Genomic DNA, 21,620 nt, shown 5'->3' on the forward strand with positions numbered 1-21,620 from the left:
GACACGCCCACACAAAAATCGCCGCAAAAGATGCCCTCCAACAGGTGTTTTACCATTCGTTGTAAACTTGTGGACCTATTTTTCCAAACGCCTCACACCCGTATATTCTTCCGTTGAGAGCTTGAATAATAGACACTCCAGCCCAGTTGGTGGCGATAATCCGCCTTTGCCAATTGCAAGAATAGAAACAACGTTCCCGGCGCGGAGTAATACCGTACCTCACAGCACATCTAATACAAGTCAATGGAGATGGACAAAAACTTTGATAAAACCTGTTGGAAAGCATCTTTTGCAGCGACTTCCGTGCGAGCACACCAGTGAACACCCCCGACCACTCGGTGAGCCCCACGTCCCTGCAAACGAAAGTCCAATGCATCCCAGGAAGGATTGCTCCAGTGCACCCACACAGCCACTGCAGAGGTGAGAGGTGATACAAGAAACACCCGAAAATTCTCGGGCCAGCACCACACGTCCAAACCTCAGTCAAAACCACTCCACCTCATCATAAACAATCTGAAAAGAGGGCCCCAAGTGCAAAATACCGAACTTGTCCTTCAAAACAAACAAACAAAAACATAAAACACTAATTGGTTGAAACGAGCAAGTATTTCTGTTAGATTATGGATGTAAAATAAAGTTTTGTTCACAAAAATACATAATAGCAACCATTTTAAAATATAAATTGTGAAGAAACAAATAAAGACTACATTTCATCAACTGGGAAAATTGACCCACTACCCTAAAGTGGCATAAATCCTATGATAGAGATTGATTAAATAGCCATTTAGCTATTAGATAACAGCATTTTCTGCCATGTAGCCTAGGGAACATCATCAGTATAGGAAAACCCTTGCAAAGGGACGGCAAGTTATAACATTTAAATGACATTACTAAGACGTCACACTTTACAATAAAGTTGTATTTGTTAACAGTAGTAAATGCATTAGCTAACATGAACTAACAATATGCAATGTAGTATTTCAGCATTTAGTAATCTTTGTTAACGTCAATACATTTGTTCATGTTAGTTCATTGTGCATTAACTGATGTTAACAGTTACAACTTTTGAAAATGTTTTCATGCTAAAAGTAAATGCTGAAATAAACAAAACTGAGATAATAATGTATAATAAATGGTGTAGAGATATTGACGACCATCGGCCGGTGACTTCTTTTTTTTTTTTTAAGGGCGCTCGATGCAAAGTTCGTCACATCATGCATGTAGCCCGTCAAGTGTGTGGTTCGTAATTTCAAAATATGTGTTCTGCGCGTCGAGTGATCCTATGTGCATCTAGTGTCCCGTCAAAACAAGTGCCTGCCGCAGACACGTCCAAAGGGTTTATGATAAAAGAGACGCTCGCATAATCTCATGCGTAATCAGAATTTACTATTAAGTGAGTGTCTTGCGTGTATTTTGTGAACGTGAGCGTTTCTTTAATCATAAACGGTTTTGACGTGTGTGCAGCAGGCACCCACCTTGACAAGACACGTGATGCACATGGTTCACATGACGCGACAAACACATATTTTGAATTTGCGCCCCTCGGATGAGCAGTCACAAGCCGCCACTGCTGATTATACAATGACCCCCTTTACTAAAGACTTTATCTTTAAAATAACATGACATAAAACTACACCTATAGGATTTACGGGAAAGAGTAAAAAGCTACAGTAAATTAATCATAGTTTAAACTGCTGCCATTATGTTTTGAACATATGGCTGATATACAACGATTAAGTGAAATGATTACGAATCAACAGCTGGGACAAATAAGAGGAACAGATCAAGTTTATCCATCTGGCTTTTTGTTAATGTTTATGTTGCTTATTGTTAAACATTCATAAAAATACATTTCCTGAGTGTTTTTAAATTGAAAACATTATTTTAAAATTAAAATATCACCTAGAGTATCAGGCTGTGTATTGTGTAGTAACCTGAGCTAGGTTTAATGTCAGTGATGGATGGCTAACAGCACAATATGTACATGTAGATTTAACCTTTTTGTTACTGCTGAGATTGCATGTACACCTGTACTGGTTAGCTACTAAAAGTACCATCTTTAGCTGTTGTGTAAAGATTGCAAATAGTACATTTAACCCCGGTAAGGCCTGGATAACAAAGGATAAACGAAGGTGAACAGCACTGCTAGGATTGCTGCTATAGTTCCCAGGATGAAGTATCTCATACGGTCACAGTCTGTGTAATGTGAAATGGTGTCTCGTCTGTGGCGAGACGTCCCTCCCCTGCCCTCCTCTTCTCCGTTCGTCCTCGCTCTGGCTCTTCTTCCACGCAGACCGGGGCGAAACAGGCTTCGAAATGAGGCGTCCCGCTGCCCCACCTCATCCTCCTCCAGTTCCTGCCATATCAGAGACGCCTGCGATTGGCGGAAACCTATGTCAGCTTCTCGGAAACGGCCTTGCCTCAAAAAAGCACCACCAGTACATCGTAGAACAGCAAATCCCCACAACAATACAGTGAGTATCTGAGAGCTGACTGCTTCAATTTCATGCTCCAGTCAGGCAGACGGACAGGCAGATTAACAGATTAAATGGATGGCCTAGATGGACTATAAAACGCTAATCATTATATTCTGATGGACATCATCTTGGCCTGGTTTCACAGACTAGGCTTATCTTAAGCCAGGACTAAGTCACTTTTATTAAAATCCTTAGAAATAAACATTACTTTATTCTAAAGGTCAAAACTGACACTGACATATTTTAAGATTTGTCAGGGCAAGTTATTTTTAGTTAAAGGCGAGGGTCTGCGTGCAGTGCACATAATGCAATTATCATCATCAGAAGTGCATGCGCTTACTGTATGCGCACTGCTGGATTTTGCTGTACATTGTACGCGTAGGTTGCACATGCGCCTACAGGAGAATATGGTATATAGCACAGGAGATGCATTGCATTTTGTCGCAGTGTGCATACATGGAACGTCTGTGTACACGTAAGAGTGAAATAAACTGTAATTTGCAAGGCTGCGTTCCACAGTGCACATACGTTCACAAAAAAATACTCCGGGCTTAAGACACTTTAAACATTCATTTTAGTCTGGGACTAGCCTTGTCTGTGAAACTGAGCACTTGAATAATAGAAGCTGGAATTGAAGCTGCATTCACTGATGAAGGATATTTACTCTAAGGTAAGCTGTTTCCCCAAGGCAATATGATTCAGAGATCAGAATGCATTCATGTATGGATCACCTCACCATTGGAAAATATATACCCCAAAATATATGACAGTTCCAGAGATTAGATGGATATTTTCATTGACTGATGTTTCTATTAAAGGGTTAGTTCACCCCAAAATTACAATTTTATCATAAATCTCTTACCCTACGCATGCTGCTGACGTGACCTGCTGACGTAGTAATATGTGCATTTATATGGGCGGTTTACTTATTTCCGGACTATAAGTCGCACTGTTTTCATAGTTTGGCGGGTCCTGGAACTTCTAGTCAGGTGCCACTTATACGTCAAAATTATATGAAACAAGAGAAATCATTACCGTCCACAGCCGTGAGAGTCCGCTCTATGCTGCTCCTGTATTTATATAATTCAATGGATTCAGTGATGTGCAATGGCTTCGGGACCTTTTTGAACTTGATTTGGCTTATTGTGTTAATTTAGCCTATTCAGCCTCTCAGGTATGTTCTGTATGCCATTGTGTATCGTGTAAATAACTGTTAAATAACGGAGTGATTTGCACAACTTTGACCGAACTCTGAAATCACTTTACCCAAGAAGCAGTGCTTCGCCTTCTGAGAATATAGTTCCCAGTATGTATACGTTTAAAAGATGGCTGTGTCTCATATGATCTTGTTATTTGTACATGGTGTGACTATGAAAATCACAACACATAAATAGGAAAATGTTTGCGTTATTTTGCAACTTATTGTGAGCATTATGCTAGCTGAAGCCATTCACTTCCAGTCTTTGTGCTAAGCTAAGCTACCGAGGGCTGTGTCAGACAGAGTTACAGCACGCACAGAGATGAGAAAGGTATGTATGGACTTATCTAACTCTGGAGGTACAGTGAATAAGCTAAATTCCCAAAATGTGGGCGTGTTCCTTTAACATGTACGGACACCTATTCAGCCTGCTGTTCTGTGCTATTGTTTAGTTGAATAAACTTGCCTTTCCATATTAAATGTCTGTTCTTCGGCTTGGATTTTCTTAATATACGCGACGTATACTCCATATATGTTTTTTCCTCTTCAAAACGCATTTTTGACTGATGCGACTTATACTCCGGAGCGACTTATAGTCCGGAAAATACGGTAAATATTGTTTACAATGTTTGAATAATGGCTTAAATGAAAACGGGGAAAAAGAATTGAATAAATCGTTTGTTTTGTTTTCTTTGCGCACAAAAGTGTTTATCGCTTCATAATATTATTTAACTACTATGTAAAATGGACCTTTTTCGCAATGTCTTTCATTCTTTTCTGGTCTTGATTGTGTAAAATAAACTGCAGTCTATGAGGCAGTCACAAGCCTCCTGGTGTTCATGAAAAATATTTTTTTTTAATTAAATATAATACAATCGAAGGACTTGCTGGTTTAGAACGACACAAGGGTGAGTGATTTATGATAAAATTGTAATTGTAATTTTGGCGTAAACTAACCCTTTAAAGGGAAACACCAACATGACTGATACCACCATGTTCTTACCTCAACTTAAGACGAATGAATCTTTTTTCAATGTGTGCACTTTAAATCCTTCTACAGCGTCTCGCGAATGTGCCAGCATTCAGCCCAGCCCCATTCATTCCCATGGCTCCAAACAGGGACTAAATTATAAACCACCAAACAATTCCATGTTTTCCCTATTTAAAGACAATCAAGTATGGTGGCACAAAATAAAACTTTTGTTTGGAGCCATAGGAATGAATGGGGCTAGGCTAAATACCAACACACCCACGATACCCCGCACAGAGACAAAAAGTGCACGCATCGATAGGTATGCATTAATTCATCTAAGTTGAGGTAAGTACATAGTAAAATATTGAAAAACGGTGGTGTTTTACTTTAAAGAAAACCTCTTCAATTTAATTTATACTGCAACATTAAACAAGCCCTTTAATTTCTGTGTATCTTGTTCAAGTGTCGTATTGTTATAACATGGTATTTTAATGGCCTTACCCAGTTAATATTAAAATTAAATTAATGACTTATGTGGGTTTCACATTTGAGTAAATAGTATTCAGGTGATGTGGACACTTTGAAAACACCCATTTTAAAACACCTCAATAAAAAAAAAAATTCTGCAATGTTTGTCACCAAGAGCAACTGAACAGTAACATTACCCCCACAATCCTCTGCAACATTAATGAAGATGTATATAGCATTACTACCAACATTAATCTCTTCATCCATTAAGCTGAGGTGACATGAGAAGTTACTGAGCTAACCTGACTGGCAGCACCACCCGTCGCAGCAGAGGATTCAGCACCAAGTGGCCCGAGCAAGCGAGAAGGTCTCTCTACAGGAGAGTTCCTGCGCCTGTAGAAGAGCACGTAGGCGTATCGCGTCACCACCTGACTCTCTTCCACCGTTGTCACTGTGCTGTCATCAAACAAACGCCAACCTGCAACAGTACAGGACACAGGGTAAGAAACTGAGATATTTAATTTGCTCCCATTGAGCATGAGGGGTTCACACGTACCGACGTCGCTGCGCTGGCTGTTCTTGTCGCTCGGGAGACGAGCGTAGGCCGTGTAGTGTCCTCCGATCATTCCGCCATAGTGGTTGATGACAGCGTAAAGGTCATAGATGGGAGGCTGCTGGATGTCACCCTTATGACCGATACAGAACTTACTCAGGTCCAGGTTTCTGAAGTGGGAAGAAAGTATGAGTAAGTTTGACTTCAAAGTCAAATGCAAAGCTGTGGCCGAACGTGGATAATACAACATATTTAACACATGAAAAAAATGTAAGTTCCCATAATGACATTGTAGACATGCACGCACACATACAAAAATTAAATCATAACTTTGGTCATATCACATGAGTCTATGTCAACGTACCTGACAGGAAAATCGACCATATCATTAATCTTGTCCCTCCAGATGAAGCTCCTGAATGAGAAGCGCTTGAGCTGGATGATGAGTACGTTGGGAAGACGCCACAAAAGCAGCTGTTTAGATGCCTCCCTGTGTTGTTGACACTTAGGACAGTACCTGTACCACAGAAATATTTGTAATACATCATTTCAACTCGTACTAAGACTTAAGTGTAAAACAGCTTGACATGACAAGTGCAAGAGTGTGTCCATACCAGGCCTCCTCAGGGGCTAGCACCTCAGGTTTGGTGAAGAGGTTCAGGCACTGCTCTAAGGTGAAGTGTCCCGCCCTGGCGGTCTCCGTAGCAGAGCCTGGGTCCTCATCAAACTCCAGCTCTTTAGATCGCACCAGCACATATTCCTTTAAGCGCTCATTGTTCTTCCACACCAGCTCCAGCGTGCAGTCATCCGGCAACTCCAGAACTGCATCACCTGTAGGGGGCACCAGTCAGTACAAATGCAAACAAATCCATCCACGAAGACCATCTATGAAACAGATCCAGACTAAATGAATGGTGACTGACCTTTGTCTTCAACTTTGATGTCCTCCTTTTGGTTCGAATCCAAAATTGAGATGTAGAACTGAGAGGCACTCCCACTTCCAGACTCAGATGGCTGCTGATAGCCGGTTACTACAGCTGCCAAAGAAACATAATGCACTATTATATATATTATTTATTTATTTAGAGAGAGAGAGAGAGAATATGTTTTCTACATTTTAACAAAACTACCTTCCGGTTTAACAGCCTTTTCGCATGACGTTTCTTTTTCTGCCACAGAATCTTGGGAGCTGGTGGCGAGCTCACAGCAACCTGAGTCACTGGTGTATGTGGAGACGGTGTCCCTGTCTGCTGTGGGAAGCCTGGACACAGTCTCTGTTTCCGAGGCTGCACTCTGCGCCACTTCGTTCTCAGTATCTCTAGTGGATGATGTCTCCTCATCTAGCTCCTGACACTCTGAGACGCTGCTGGCCATGGATGTAAGATCAGCACGGGACAGAATAGCATCTGGGGACGTTCGACCAGATTGGAAAGGTGGCTGGAACACATTGACAGAGTACCTGCAGAGAGAAATATAGATGATTTATTGACTGTATACAATAAAAAATAATACTTTGTATATATCCTTTTCCAAACTCACAACCCTAAATACACAACCAAGATATATTATACCTAGAGTAGCCTTCCAGAAGCTGTGTGAGGCGACTGTAAGTTAGCCTGGACTCAGGCACACTGATTATAAACGGCAGTCCAATATTCTCCATGTTGGGCCGACACATAGTCTTGTGATTTTGCCAGTGGTTCCTCTGGCATGCCCTGTAACGAGAGAACAAACACTAAAGCCTAACTGAAACCTATACCCAGTTTCACAGACTATGCTAGTGCAAAAACAACTCACTGATTGCAATAGCCCACGCGGTAGCAGCGTGTACAGCGCCTGAGCTTCTCATCGTCAGATGCAGGAGGCTTTGAGCAGCCAGCACACTTTGTGATTGTGATGCTAGGAACCTGCGGTCTCTGAAGATCAACATATGAACTCAATCAATGCATGATGAATTAATCTCATAAGAAGAATTATTGATCCAAGCATACGTTTAAAATGATGTACCTGTTGGACCTTTAGAAGCACCACTCTTTCTTTGGTGAGATCTTTTGATAGCACCTCAAAGCAGAAGAGCAGGTCACTAGATGAGACTGTGTCTAAGGAGTGAGATGGTAAGAAGATCCTGTGGAATCTGTTTTTCACCACCTGAAGGAGAACAAGGGAAATACTTCAGAACAACTTCAACTTCCTGTATGTGCTGACTGATGCATTCTGCCTGTTAAATTACAATTACAATACAAATGTATCCAGTGTGACTAATAATGTTTTCAACCTAAATACATTTTATCAGTAAATAGGTCCTGTGGGTATTCAACACACAACCTGCTACACAATGCCCAACCAACTGAGGTACAGGCACATGTTTGGTTTATTATATAGGATAGCATTTTTTTCTGGAGGTATTCTGATGCACACATGCATGTGTACCATGGTTCAACAACACATTTTACACTCAACATATTTTCAGTTATTAATAATTAAATTATTAAAGAAAATAACAATTGTTAACTTTATTTTATAAAACATGAAATTAATTAAAAACAAAATAATTATTTTGCAGTTAAAAAAACAGCAGAGTTGTTAAAAATGTAATGAAATATAACTTGAATATGACAATATTGCTAAATTGGGTTAAACTAGCATCTCTGGTTCCAATCATTGTTTTTATATGAACGCATCACCTCATGCCAGTAAAAAAAAGTGCATTATTTGTCTTACTAATAAGTCTTAATAAATGCGAAGAAAAGCTCTCACATCCTTCGTTAGCTCTGACTGATTCACTTGGTGACTGAATTGTTTCAACCGTTCATTAAAGTGAACAGATTAAAAAAGATAATTTGTTTTTGAGTCATTAAAGAGTAACAAAACCCTAAACCAACTTTTTTAGTTAATGATCTGTAAGAATGGGACTTTATTATTGCTGTTCATTGATTTGAGTAACGTTTTTGACATTTGGGTATAAAGTGTTTCAATGCTACAATATATGGTGTAAAAACGTCTGAGTGCTGCCCTCTTCAGGTTGAACGGTGGCTACTGCAGTTGAATTTTTCTATTAGATGTTGCGGTACCGCATGGTGTAAACGGTACGATGAGAAGTAAACAGTTTCAAGCTCACCACTTCCTTGTTACGATCTCACCACACCCTTGGTACAAGCTCAGTTTGTCCTCTCTATCTCCATTGGGGTCTGCCCACTTTTCTTAAATTTTTCAAATATTGCCAAATATTGCCCAGGCTCTGGCCAGAGATTTAGTTACGCTTTAATGGTTAAACACACAAACACGATTGCGATGTTGAATCATAGATCATGTCATGCAGAAAACATTACTGCATCAGCTTGTGTCTGTAGTGATTCACCTGCACAACACCCACGAAATATAGCACCTAATATAGCTCAGGAGGAAACTCCATAAATTGCAGTTATTTTTGTAAAGTTTAGTGCACGCTTTACTGTGCTGACAATGAAACAGCGCCACCATTGTGGCTTAAGGCCACAACTGCACTTACAAATGATAATCCACTGAGTGCAAGGATTGTTAATGTTTTCCGTGAAGACACATGACAGAAAAACCTGTTAAGAGCCAGAGGCGGCACGAAATTTGGTTGAGACGGCCGCCTCCAAAATCTCTATGTAGGAAAAACCCTGTAGGAGCAGGACTAACAGAATTCAGAGAAAAATCATCATACCTCTGCCAGTCTCAGGTTCTCTGGTTTGATCCTCACACTGCGAGATATTGACTCCAGTACTTCACTTGTGCTTGAGTTCTCCTTACTCACGCTGACCAAAAACTACACAAACAAATAGATAAGCTAAAACATTGAAGAACTCGATTAGGAACTTAAGCAAGCTGTGATGTTGCTTTACCTTGATTGGTTTCTTGTGAGGCTCTTTAGAAAAATAGAAAACAGTCAGCACCTTCTGTTTTTGAGGTAGGGGAACAGGCAGGTACAGGAAGGGATCAAATGTTATAGAAACCTAAAAAAGAAAATGATGAAGTAACAAATGATACATCTGTTATAATCAAACCTCTGAGAGCTACACACACACAGACAATTCCAATCATATTTCTTACTTTCACAAATGTATACATCTTATACATGCACACACAAATAAATTCAAAAGCACTGTATTACCTTAGAGCAAACTGGGCACACTAGCTTTGACTTGTACTGGCCCTGAAAGAGGTCAACAATAAAGGAATCGTTCCTCATTTTATGCCTCTGCCACGCCTCTTCTGCAACAACCTGTAAAACCATAAATGATCAACGTTTGGCAGATTTATTAGCCATGAGAATGAAGCTTAATAGGGTGACAAAATACCTGCTCACATAACAGCTGATTTACATGAAATAAAAAAAAATGAAAATTTAACAGAGCCATTCAGAGCACCCAAAAGCATGTGCTTTAATAAAAGCAAGAAATCTGGATTTATGGCACTTCTCCACTGCATAGTACCCCACGGTTTGGTCTGGGTCGAATCACCTCACTTTGGATAGCTTTTCTATTGAGTTTATTACACTTCGGAGTGGGAGGGATTATAGGCGTGTCATTATATTTGCACTGCCTACTGCTGTGACATCACACAAGTAAGTGCATTGTTGTATATTCCCATACATTTGTTTATTTCTCAGTCCACCACAAAATTAAAACTGGCCACCACAAATAGATGTTTGCACATCACATTTATCACTACCTCCGTCTCACCTGGCAGTTTCTGTACAAACAGTGGAAAACCTCCCAAACGTAAGCTGACCCGACCCAAACTAATCCGTGGGGTACAATGCAATGGAAAAGCGCCATTATTTTAAGTAAGTTTAGTTCAAATTAAACTTTTTACATTTGACTGTTTTGAAACAAAAGCAATAGGCTCACCTCATCCTGCCGGCCGTCTGAGTCGACGGTCTCTGTGTAAGGTTTGTTCTGGATGCGGTTCAAGTCCTCATGCAGCCCATCCAGCAAGAAAGCCATGAACTCCTGAGCATCATGCTGTGCGTAACCTGTAAACTGACTGGCCTTACTGGCAACTATAGCCTGTGAAGACAAACAGACCAAATTCGAATGAAAAGAGAGTCAGGCATTATGGATTACGAAACTAATTACATTATACAAAACTACAAGTTGATACCTTTAATTTGGAAGGCTGAAAGGCATGGTAAGTGCCCTTCCACAGAGCTCGAAGCAGAACAGCAAAGCCAATGGCTAGTCGACCACCCGTGCCCAATGGGTTACTACAGTTAATCTCAGATTCAAACCCCCGATCTGAAACAACATCACAAAAACTAAATGACTTGACCTAATCTCATTTTCATTTATCAAACTAGTTTATAAAAAGTATTACAATGCATACAAACTAGGCATGCCATTATAAGAAAATCAATAAAATGCCCCTTACCATGGAAATAATCCCTGAGCTCTCGTGTGTTTGATAGGGACTGAATCACACTGTTCATAAAGCAAGTGTTTCCCAGATTAACCAATCCTGTAAAGCCGGGGAGACACACCTTCTTCTCCTCCACCTCTTCAGCTCTCTCGCTGCCTGCAGGAGTGTGAGTCATGGGCTGCACCATGCAGGTGGGCTTGGGCGTGGACCGACAAAAAGAGATTCCAACACACCTGAGGTCAAGTATAGGCTCTTGCAAACACTGGATCGTCACATGCACCAAAAACAAAATGATGCGCTCCCTTATTACCGTGGTAACAGTTGGTTCCTGTTTTAGGGGCATGTGTTCAGAGACTGAGCGAGGAGCCACAGTATCCAGACCTTTCTCCTCTGGGCCTCGAGGAGGTTTGGCTTTTTCTTCTCCTACTCGAGGATCTTCTTTAGCAGGAAGTGCATGCTGGCTGCTTCCTGGCTGACTCTTTTCAAGTGAGGAAGGGCTGGAGGGCACAGCAACTTTGGCGCCCCCCACTGCACCTTAAACAAGACAACGGAGCTTGTGGTTAGCAGCCAAAGGTCACAGCTAAAGTTTACTGGAGAGTAGGATGATTAGATTTTATAATGTATATGATATGACGTAATCATAAAAATGCTCACACTGCGTAAAAATGGTCTCTAACTGCAGCCGCATTGAGGAGCCATGATGACAAATGTAAACAGAAAGATCGGTTCACGAGATCGGCAAATTTAACGAGGACCGATCAAGTCATTTAATGCCGTTATCGGCCGATACCGATCTGCGGCCGATCGATCGAAGCATCCCTAGTAATCAATATAAAAATCAAACAATGATGAATCAGTATGCAAGCTGCTTTAGGAGCGGTTCACATTTTGTGTCTAAAACCACGTGGAAAACGTGACCGTCGTTTGGTTCTTGACACATACCTGTGGTGCGCTTGCGGCATTCTGAAAAGTTGGAATGTTTTTAACTCGATGCGTTGTGGATGCACCTGGAAAAACGAGCGTGTCGCACCACGTGTGCATCGCAACCGTGTTGCTTCCATTGTGAGTGCACGTAAGCGCGCTAATATTTAGAAATTACGAACTTGAGCACGCCTCATATACAGCATTAAGCAAAAAAGTCTTAAGACCTTTAAGCCCCATTCAGACAGTCAGCGACCAGCAGTAGCAGAGCGACGCAATCTCATTAATTTCAATGGAAACCTGCCGACTTCCGGCGACACGAGCGAAAGTGACCGTTGGCGACCGTATGGGCGAGAAAGTTAGAAAAGTTAGAAAACTTTATGCAAATGTTAAGCGAATTTTGGGAGTGACTACCAATGAGAACGAAGCAGTGGAATTCACGTCATCCTTCTCTCGTCAGTTACTGGAGTGAACTGTACTCATTTGTTTATGACAGACAGATTTAAAAACGCCTCATTGAAAGAGACGGGCGACACACAGCGAGAAAGTCACTGGCAGTCTGAATGAGGCATTAGGTTTGCCGTTTTAGTTATAATGACCATCCATATGACTTTTTTGCTCTTTATTAAGACACACTCTATATAATATTGTGATATTTTGTTTGCCAATACTGTACCAATAAGAAAAAGCAACATCAATATTTTCAAAATTATAAAAATCATACAAGGTCACTAGATAGCATTCTTCTAAACTTAAACAGTGACAGAAAGTACCAGCATAGGTGGGGTGTAGGGCTGCACGATTCGGAGAAAAAATCTAATTGCGATTTTTCTGATCAAAATTGCGATTTGCGATTTGAAGTGCGATTCATTGGTATATAATAAAAAAAGCTACATCCAGGTTTGTTGTGGTGGTTTTAATAGCACCAAAGAAAGATGCTGTGCTACTGTTTATTTAAGACCTCTTAAACATTGCACCAAGGTGTCTGCAAGACTTTGCTCTTCTGCAGACACACTTTTTTTTAAATCTAAGAACATTAAACAAAATACAGTTTAACAAAAATGTATTGAAAGTTTTTTTTAAATAACATATATGGCTATAGGCCAATGTATTTTGGCTGTCACTACAACAATGCTTCTGACAAGCAAATGTTTAATTTTTTCTTTTAATCAAAAGACTAAACTCATCTTGTTTTACTTTTCAGGCATCTGTAATAAATGTAAATATATTAGTTATTAGAATCTATGATTTAACACAAGCAAAAAATACAAATAAAACACTGCACAGTCCTCACTGTAGGATTTTAAATGTGGTGCTGCAGAAGCTTGTACAGTTAAGAGTAAGGAGTGATTTTAATTTTTGGTGTGTAATAAACATTTCTGACACAGAAAGCACCAGGTTACCGTCTGTCACTTTAAGACACAAGACAGCTTTAAAACTGCTCTGCTTTAATGTACTGATAAACATCCAGCTGTTTATGTTCAATTAGACAAGAAGGAAAACTTAAGTTTGGTGATCACGCGTGTGCTGACTACTTGCTGTGTGCGCGCTTCATGAACCCTCATGCATGTAAATATACTTTCAAAGCGGTGCGGATGTGCGCATGCAAGAAAGTATAATGTACCTCTTTCGTCTGCTGTGTTCCGGGCTTTAATGAAACCTGCTTACAGTGGGGCAAAAAAGTATTTAGTCAACCACCAATTGTGCAAGTTCTCCCACTTAAAAAGATGAGAGAGGCCTGTAATTTTCATCATAGGTACACTTCAACTATGAGAGACAAAATGAGGAAAAAAATCCGGAAAATCACATTGTCTGATTTTTTTAAGAATTTATTTGTAAATTATGGTGAAAAATAAGTATTTGGTCAATAACAAAAGTTTATGTCAACACTTTGTTATATACTCTTTGTTGGCAATGACAGAGATCAAACGTTTTCTGTAAGTCTCCACAAGGTTTTTACACACTGTTGCTGGTAGTTTGGCCCATTCCTCCATGCAGATCTCCTCTAGAGCAGTGATGTTTTAGGGCTGTCGCTGGGCAACTCAGATTTTCAACTCCCTCCAAAGATTTTTGAGATCTGGAGACTGGCTAGGCCACTCCAGGACCTTGAAATTATTCTTACGAAACCACTCCTTCTTTACCCGGGCGGTATGTTTGGGATCACTGCCATACTGAAAGACCCAGCCACGTTTCATCTTCAATGCCCTTGCTGACGAAAGGAGGTTTTGAGTCAAAATCTCACGATACATGGACCCATTCATTCTTTCCTTAACTCGGATCAGTCGTCCTGGTCCCTTTGCAGAAAAACAGCCCCAAAGCATGAGGTTTCCACCCCCATGCTTCACAGTAGGTATGGTGTTCTTTGGATGCAACTCAGCATCTTTCTCCTCCAAACACAAAAAGTTGAGTTTCTACCAAAAAGTTATATTTTGGTTTCATCTGACCATATGACATTCACCCAATCTTCTTCTGGATCATCCAAATGCTCTCTAGCAAACTTCAGATGGGTCCGGACATGTACTGGCTTAAGCAGGTGGACACATCTGGCACTGCAGGAATTGAGTCCCTGGCTGCATAGTGTGTTACTGATGGTAGCCTTTGTTACTTTGGTCCCAGCTCTCTGCAGGTCATTCACTAGGTTCCCCCGTGTGGTTCTGGGATTTTTGCTCACCATTCTGGTGATAATTTTTACCCTATGGATGAGATCTTGCGTGGAGCCTCAGATCGAGGGAGATTATCAGTGTTCTTGTATGTCTTACATTTTCTAATAATTGCCCTCACAATTGATTTCTTCACACCAAGCTGCTTACCTATTGCAGATTCAGTCTTCCCAGACTGGTGCAGGTCTACAATTTTGTTTCTGGTGTCCTTTGACAGCTCTTTGGTCTTGGCCATAGTTGAGTTTGCATTCTGACTGTTTTAGGTTGTGGACAGGTGTCTTTTATACTGCTAACAAGTTCAAACAGGTGCCATTAATACAGGTAACAAGTGGAGGACAGAGGATCCTCTTAAAGAAAAAGTTACAGGTCTGTGAGAGAAAGAAATCTTGCTTTTTTGTTATTGACCAAATACTTATTTTCCACCATAAATTGCAAACAAATTCCCAAAAAATCAGACAATGTGATTCTCCGGACCTCCTTCCCCACCCTGTCTCTCACAGTTGAAGTGCACCCACGACGAAAATTACAGGCCTCTCCCATCCCTTCAAGTGGGAGAACCTGCACAATTGGCGGCCGACCAAATACTTTTTTGCCCCACTGTATAGTCTGATGAGGCGCTTGTCATTGTTTGCGATGCATGACGAGAAACGGACGTATATACACCTTTCTTTAAGTCCAACATTACACAAAAGGGAAATGTTTTCGCGCATTTCTGTCCTCTCATTTGCCGGTTAATGAGTTATAATGGGTTTTAAAAATGACTGAATCCAAAATCTGCCAACTTCCATGACATTCCGCGTTGTGCAGTTAATTCCATTTGTATGCATTTAGCGATTCTGTCCGTGTTTTCCGCATCGCGGAAATCATATGGCCGTACACTTTGTTGGGGAGTTGAACTGCTGCTCGCGCAATGGGGTTATCTGACGTTCAGTCAGCACCTCAGTGTTAATGCCCTCTATTGGTTTAAACTGCATCAAACGTAAAATGCGCATGAAGCGAACTGTCAAAAACTGCGTACTAGATGATTGTTATATTTTATAGTACTGAATCGAAATAATCGCAGCTTTTGCGATTCGAAAATCGCACCCATCCAAATCGCGATTTCGGTTTAAAAAACGATTAATCGTGCAGCCCTAGGTGGGGGCCACAATTTTTTTTGCTAAGGCTTGCATATGGTGATGTGTTCTCAATGACAAAAATTATACCCAATTATATTCCTAAAAAAGGAGAGATTACAGCACCACAATGCGTTGCAATATATTGTAACAGAACCCATGTACCGTGATACATACTGCGAGATTCTTCAATACCAAACAGCAAGACCCAATGGTGAAACAATAGACATTTGCACAGTACTGTATCACATAATTCAATAGACTGTAAAGCAGCCCAAACACGTGACCAAATAATAATTAAACCTGCACCAAATGTGCAAAAGAGTATGAGGGCAAACCAGTGAATCTGTGGGATCAGTATCAAACTCTCTTGTACAGTTAACTTCACTTTTGTCCAATGGGATGCCTTGCAAAAGGTGCTAAAGAAATGCTAGTTTCAACTTTAGTTGTCTCGCTTCATTACAAAAAGCAGGACAATACTGATTCAATATCCTGTATAATTGCACATGCACAGCACTAATAAATCACAATGCTCATAAATTGGCAGCTGAGTTTGAGAGAGGGCCATGTAGAGCATCTTGGGTCAGGTGGCTTGGCACCAAGACAGGGACACACTAGCACATTTGGCTTGACCTTGTTTTACACATATTGAGTTACTGGGTTAGTCCCTGTGGTTACTTTCCTCCTTATAACTGGGGGAGGGGGGGGTAGTATACAGAAAGCTGTTATGTGACATACCCAGGTATGTTTTAAATCAAAAATGTCTGTATGTATTCCCCATGTGGGCGCATTAACTCTAGGTAACCAGTAGAAGGTTGATTGAACTAACTTTTATCAAGTGTCCCCAGAACATACATAATCAGGGTAAGCAGGTTTTAGGTTAATCAACCGAAAGATCAGGGTTTCGCTGATGGCAAGTTATATTTCTGGAATATACCCCTGGTGCCCTCATTTCAATATGTAAACAAACACAGTCCAAATTTTCCACTGTAATGCAGAGTTCACACCAGACGTGGTAGAGGCGACAAGCGTGAGTGATTTACATGTTAAGTCAATGCAAAGACGCGAGTAGGCATCCTTGAGCATTGCCGCGGGAAACGCGTGAGTTGAAAAATCTGAATTTCAGCAGATTTCCCCGCCACGTTAACCAATCAGGACCTTGCAGTAGTAGTGACGTGAGTACAGGAAGGGAGTGGAGTATCAGCGGAGTCGCAGAAGCCCCTCCTATGACACAAATTTCCACGTGAATGTCTCGAATGACTAGAATTTCATGCGCGGCTTTCACACACAAATGAAGCGAGTGAACTCAAATGTTCAAGAATCCAACTATGCGCGAATAGTGCGTTTTTGCCCCCTCTACCACGGTTGGTGTGAATGCACCATAACACATTCACATGTACGCTCCCTATTAAAGGAATAGTTCGTAAAAAAATGAAAAGTTGTTCCAAACTTAAATAATTTCCCCGTTCTGTCGAATACAGAGGAAGATATTTTGAGGAATATTCGCAACCAAGCATATCTAGGGCACCAAGGACCTTCATCGTAGAAAAAATAACACGATGGAAGTGACTGGTGCCCCAAATCCGTTCTGTTACCAACATGTTTCAAAATATCTTCATTTGTGCTTAGTAGAACAAAGAAATGTATCCAGGCATGGAACAACTTGAGGGTATGTACTGTAAATAACAAAATGTTCATTTTTCGGTGAACTATCCCTTTAAACATACCAGTAAGACTCCAAGCTCTTTGAAAGGAACAAAACCTGAGTAAGCCAAGGCTTAGTCACAGACATCCTTCCTAGATATGACTTTATACAGAAGTATCTGTTCGTTGTGATTTGCTTAGGTGACCAATGTAAACAAACAAACTATGAGTAGAAATTATCTGCAACATGAGCATGTGTGTTTGTTTGTAAAGTATTGCCCAGAAGCAAATAGAATTCAGGCAGCAGACCTTGTGTGGCAGGAGCCTCCAGACCCCCCCAGCGCTGACTGTGTCTCTTCTTCAGAGTGATGTCGATACGGGACGGGGTGAAGGCGTAGCTGGACTGATCCGGATGGATTAGATTCCTAAAACATCAGCAGATGGGAGAAACCCACAGGTGATCGAGAGAACAAACCTTAAGAAATGCACACTTGAGCTCAACGAAGATTAAGAAGGCCATCCAAAAATCTTACCTGAGTTTAACCTGCCATTTGAAGACAGTGTTTGGTCCACAATCCGGATGAAGGCGCAAAAAATTGGGATCACTGTGGAAAGTGTTTGAATAATTAGAGAGAAACTTTAAGAGAACCTGGTATTAAGATACGTTTCGGATCAGAGTCAGTGTTTTAAAGTGTCTCTTTTGTCCACTTTCAATAGCTTCTGTGCTGATTACTTTTTTTTTTGGGGGGGGGTCTATGGGCAAGTTGCTAAAACACAAGTGGGAGAAATGACAGGTTTAAAGGGACACTCCACTTTTTTTGATTTTTTCATTTTCATTTGATTTTTATAGTTTTGGAATCCATTCAGCCGAGCTCCGGGTCTGGTGGTACCACTTTTAGCATAGCTTAGCATAATCTATTGAATCTGATTAGACCATTAGCATCTCACTAAAAATAACCAAGGAGTTTCAATATTTTTCCTATTTAAAACTTGACTCTTCTGTAGTTACACCGTGTAATAAGACTGTGGGCTTGTGCTAAACGTCAGGAGCGATGTGGTCGGTACATTACACATCATATCAATAGGCGGAGAGTAGGTGGTCTTTTGTGGCATGAGCATCTACACCACAAAAGCAATCCAGTCGAATGCTTTTTTGACTACCTCTAACACTCCATTTACACCTCTATTTAGCATCGTCCACTTGACCAAAAAAAACGACTGACCAAAACGCATCTTAAAGGTGGGGTGCATGATCTCTGAAAGCCAATGTTGACATTTGAAATCACCTAAACAAACAAGCCTCTGGACCTCCTTTTGATAGACCCACCCCACACATACGCAACCCAGGCAACAAAGTTGGTTAGTTAGTAGACACGCCCCTTACTGCTGATTGGCTACAAGTTTGTTTTGGTACTCGGCCAGACTCCCTATTCCAAAGCGTTTTTCAAAAATTATGCACCCCGCCTTTAATACCAGGTGTAAACAGGATGTAATTTACAATGCAACGCCTATGTTGGAAACTCCTCGTATGCCTAGTAGGCTTTCTCACCTGGTCTGGAAGATAAGAGTGAAATCTTGTTCCCTGAACAGCACCCTGGACGTCTCTCTGCAAATTTCTTTCATGTAGACATTTACAACCATCAGATCTGTCCCTTTTTCATACGAGTCATTCTTCACAAACGTCAAGTTTACCATCGGCTCTGGACCTTAACACACATTATTCAAGAGTAAGAAAGATACACTTCAATCGTTACTGATGTAAAACACGTACAGGAAACCCACAAACACTCTGAACTGACCTTCTATGCACTCCTCTTGGTTTCCTCCATGTGGCTCTTCTTTAGACTTGTCTCTCTTCTCCTCTGTGCAAGTTTTCTGAGGTGATGCCTCTCTTTTGGTGGCAGTTGCTGAGAGAGGCTCTCTAGATCCCAAATTAGGAGACGGAAGCTTTTCAGGATCCTGGGCATCTACTTGTGGCTTTTTTTCCTCCTCTTTGTTTTCTGCTTGTAGTGATGTTGTTTTTTCAGCATTTGTGCCACAAGAAGCTTGCATACTTACAAGAGGGGAGGAACTCTCCTGTTGTGACACCTTTGGCTCACATGCTGAGGAAGCAGTTTTACTCGCATCTGCCTCAACCTATAAAAACAACAATGGCAACAGGAAGTGAGAGACTTTTTCCTACCAATCCCCTTTTAACGAATTTAAAAATGTGGGCACATAAAAGTTAATGAAGTCAGGAAATATCAGAGTATGAGAACTGCAACTGCACACTTTGAGTAGTTGAATAGGTTGGTTCTTCGAAGGCAGCGATCGTATAAAGTAGTCACAAAGTAATTATGTTAGAATTTTTATTTTAATTTAAACACTGCGGACCCACCGGTGGGCCCAAAACTGCATAATTCATTTTTTTTAAATATCAAATTGTGGAGCACAAAGCGTTCTGTAATCACTTTAATGCAAAGTATGTGAGCAGATAACTCTTTTAAATTCAGGCATGCCCAGTTCTGCAAGAATGTTAATAATACTGCAGAGGATCAGTAGTTTCTCAACCTGAACATTGCTTTTTGACCTCCTGTCCATCACTTTCTCCTTTTGCGACGCTTGGCACCCTTGACCTTTGCCCTGCGGTTGAGCCCTACTGTCTTTAGCATTACTAGATGAAGCGGCAGCACTGTTACTGGCTGGTTCCTGTGGCTTGCCATTGACTGCTGGTTTGGATTGAGGCTCCTTTTCTACACAGGACACGACAGGGGGCTCCTTTGTGTTTTTGGAGAGTCGTGTTGTGCGCTTTGCACTGGGCTCATTGTTTGGGTCCGTTTTATTGTTTGATTTAAGCTCAGCTGCTTTCGCACCTGCGCTCTCCAGCTGTTTGCCCTTCATCCCCCGTTTCAACCCTCGGTCTTGTTTTACCCGTTTCTGCTCAACAGAGGTCAAGGCAGGTGCTTTCTCTGTTTCAACAGATTTTTGTGAAACCCCTGTGGTTGACTGCTGGTGGGTGCTGCCGTTTTCTCGAAGGGTGTCCACTGGCGCGGTATCTTTTTTGCTCTGTGTAGAGAAAAGCATAATCAAAACTCACTGAATGAAATTTGATCATGCAAAGACACAAGCATAATGTTTCCACTAAGCAAACCGGGTGTGTGGAGTTACATTTCTAAATTCTGCGCAGATGGCCGACCCAAAAAAGTGTGAAAAACAACATTCGACCTTTCAGTTGGAGTCAAACCTCATGCCCATTGATTTTCATTATGAAAGCACCTTTTTGGTGAAAACATGCAGCGCTGATATGATATCCTGACACAATTAAAGGGATAGTTCACCCAAAAATGAAAATAATGTCATTAATGACTCACCCTCATGTTGTACAGTACGGTATACTGTCCATCTCCAGAAAAGTAAAAATATCATCAAAGTAGTCCATGTGACATGAGTAGGTCAGTTAGAATGTGTTGAAGCATTGAAAATACATCTTGGTCCAAAAAGTTAAGACTTTATTCAGCATTGTCTTCTCTTCCATGTCTGTTGTGAAGCGCATGCGCGAGACTAAAGTCACGTGACTGCAGTGAAAGTCACGTGACTGCAGTGAAAGTCACGTGACTGCAGTGAAAGTCACGTGACTGCAGTGAAAGTCACGTGACTGCAGTGAAAGTCACGTGACTGCAGTGAAAGTCACGTGACTGCAGTGAAAGTCACGTGACTGCAGTGAAAAGGTGTGTTCGACTTCATGCGGCGCTGCGCAGACCGATCGGTGGCTGACTTGAAGCAGTGCATTCCGGTTAGTATTTCTGTCCGACTTAAGCTGGCGCTGCAGGCACGTGACTGCGTCATATGGTTTTCAAGCACCGCGAGAGCGGCCCGAGATCAGCCGCCCGAGCCAGCCAGCGCAGTTCCCGAAGAGGAGCTGCACGGGCTGCAATGACGACACAGCTGCTCCACGACTGGTCGGATCCACCACATGACAACAATCACGTGTGTTTCGTGTGTATTTTCACGCCCTCAGTTCCACAAATGCTCACAAATCTGTATTTTTATAACAGTTAAAGCTATTTTCACGTAGTCGCGATGTTATATTGTGTCATCTTCATCAAAATAAAATGGATAAAAAACGTAGACCCCACTACATTGGTATTTAAATAATATATGCTTATGTTAAACTTTATTCTTGTAAAAACAGATGCTGTAAGCCTCTTCAGTTCCACTCATGCTCATACACGGACATTCAAAACAGTACA

At 41.2% G+C, this 21,620-nt stretch overlaps 1 protein-coding gene across 5 annotated transcripts in view; it reads right to left on the bottom strand.

The window, feature by feature from the left end:
* Window positions 1-21,620, bottom strand: part of usp19 (ubiquitin specific peptidase 19) — a 32,182-nt gene that overhangs the window by 2,450 nt on the left and 8,112 nt on the right. For 2 of the 5 annotated variants that reach the window (XM_055188996.2, XM_055188997.2), the window contains exons 5-26: window positions 19,942-20,436; window positions 19,191-19,527; window positions 18,941-19,097; window positions 17,925-17,996; window positions 17,701-17,816; window positions 11,362-11,585; window positions 11,064-11,253; window positions 10,797-10,930; window positions 10,544-10,702; window positions 9,805-9,915; window positions 9,536-9,646; window positions 9,358-9,459; window positions 7,677-7,817; window positions 7,467-7,585; window positions 7,241-7,384; window positions 6,800-7,128; window positions 6,593-6,706; window positions 6,284-6,500; window positions 6,034-6,186; window positions 5,673-5,839; window positions 5,419-5,594; window positions 1,385-2,374 (exon numbers count right to left, since the gene is read on the bottom strand). In XM_055188996.2, the coding sequence (XP_055044971.2) occupies window positions 2,093-2,374; window positions 5,419-5,594; window positions 5,673-5,839; window positions 6,034-6,186; window positions 6,284-6,500; window positions 6,593-6,706; window positions 6,800-7,128; window positions 7,241-7,384; window positions 7,467-7,585; window positions 7,677-7,817; window positions 9,358-9,459; window positions 9,536-9,646; window positions 9,805-9,915; window positions 10,544-10,702; window positions 10,797-10,930; window positions 11,064-11,253; window positions 11,362-11,585; window positions 17,701-17,816; window positions 17,925-17,996; window positions 18,941-19,097; window positions 19,191-19,527; window positions 19,942-20,436 (4,050 nt within the window). In that variant the 3' untranslated portion in view covers window positions 1,385-2,092. Of the gene's footprint in view, window positions 1-1,382; window positions 2,375-5,418; window positions 5,595-5,672; window positions 5,840-6,033; window positions 6,187-6,283; window positions 6,501-6,592; window positions 6,707-6,799; window positions 7,129-7,240; window positions 7,385-7,466; window positions 7,586-7,676; window positions 7,818-9,357; window positions 9,460-9,535; window positions 9,647-9,804; window positions 9,916-10,543; window positions 10,703-10,796; window positions 10,931-11,063; window positions 11,254-11,361; window positions 11,586-17,700; window positions 17,817-17,924; window positions 17,997-18,940; window positions 19,098-19,190; window positions 19,528-19,941; window positions 20,437-21,620 lie in introns of those variants that run through there. The other 3 variants (XM_055188998.2, XM_055189002.2, XM_055188999.2) reach the window with 3 other exon arrangements.

The sequence above is a fragment of the Misgurnus anguillicaudatus genome, chromosome 13 (genome assembly GCF_027580225.2).
Source record: "Misgurnus anguillicaudatus chromosome 13, ASM2758022v2, whole genome shotgun sequence".
NCBI lineage: Eukaryota > Metazoa > Chordata > Actinopteri > Cypriniformes > Cobitidae > Misgurnus > Misgurnus anguillicaudatus.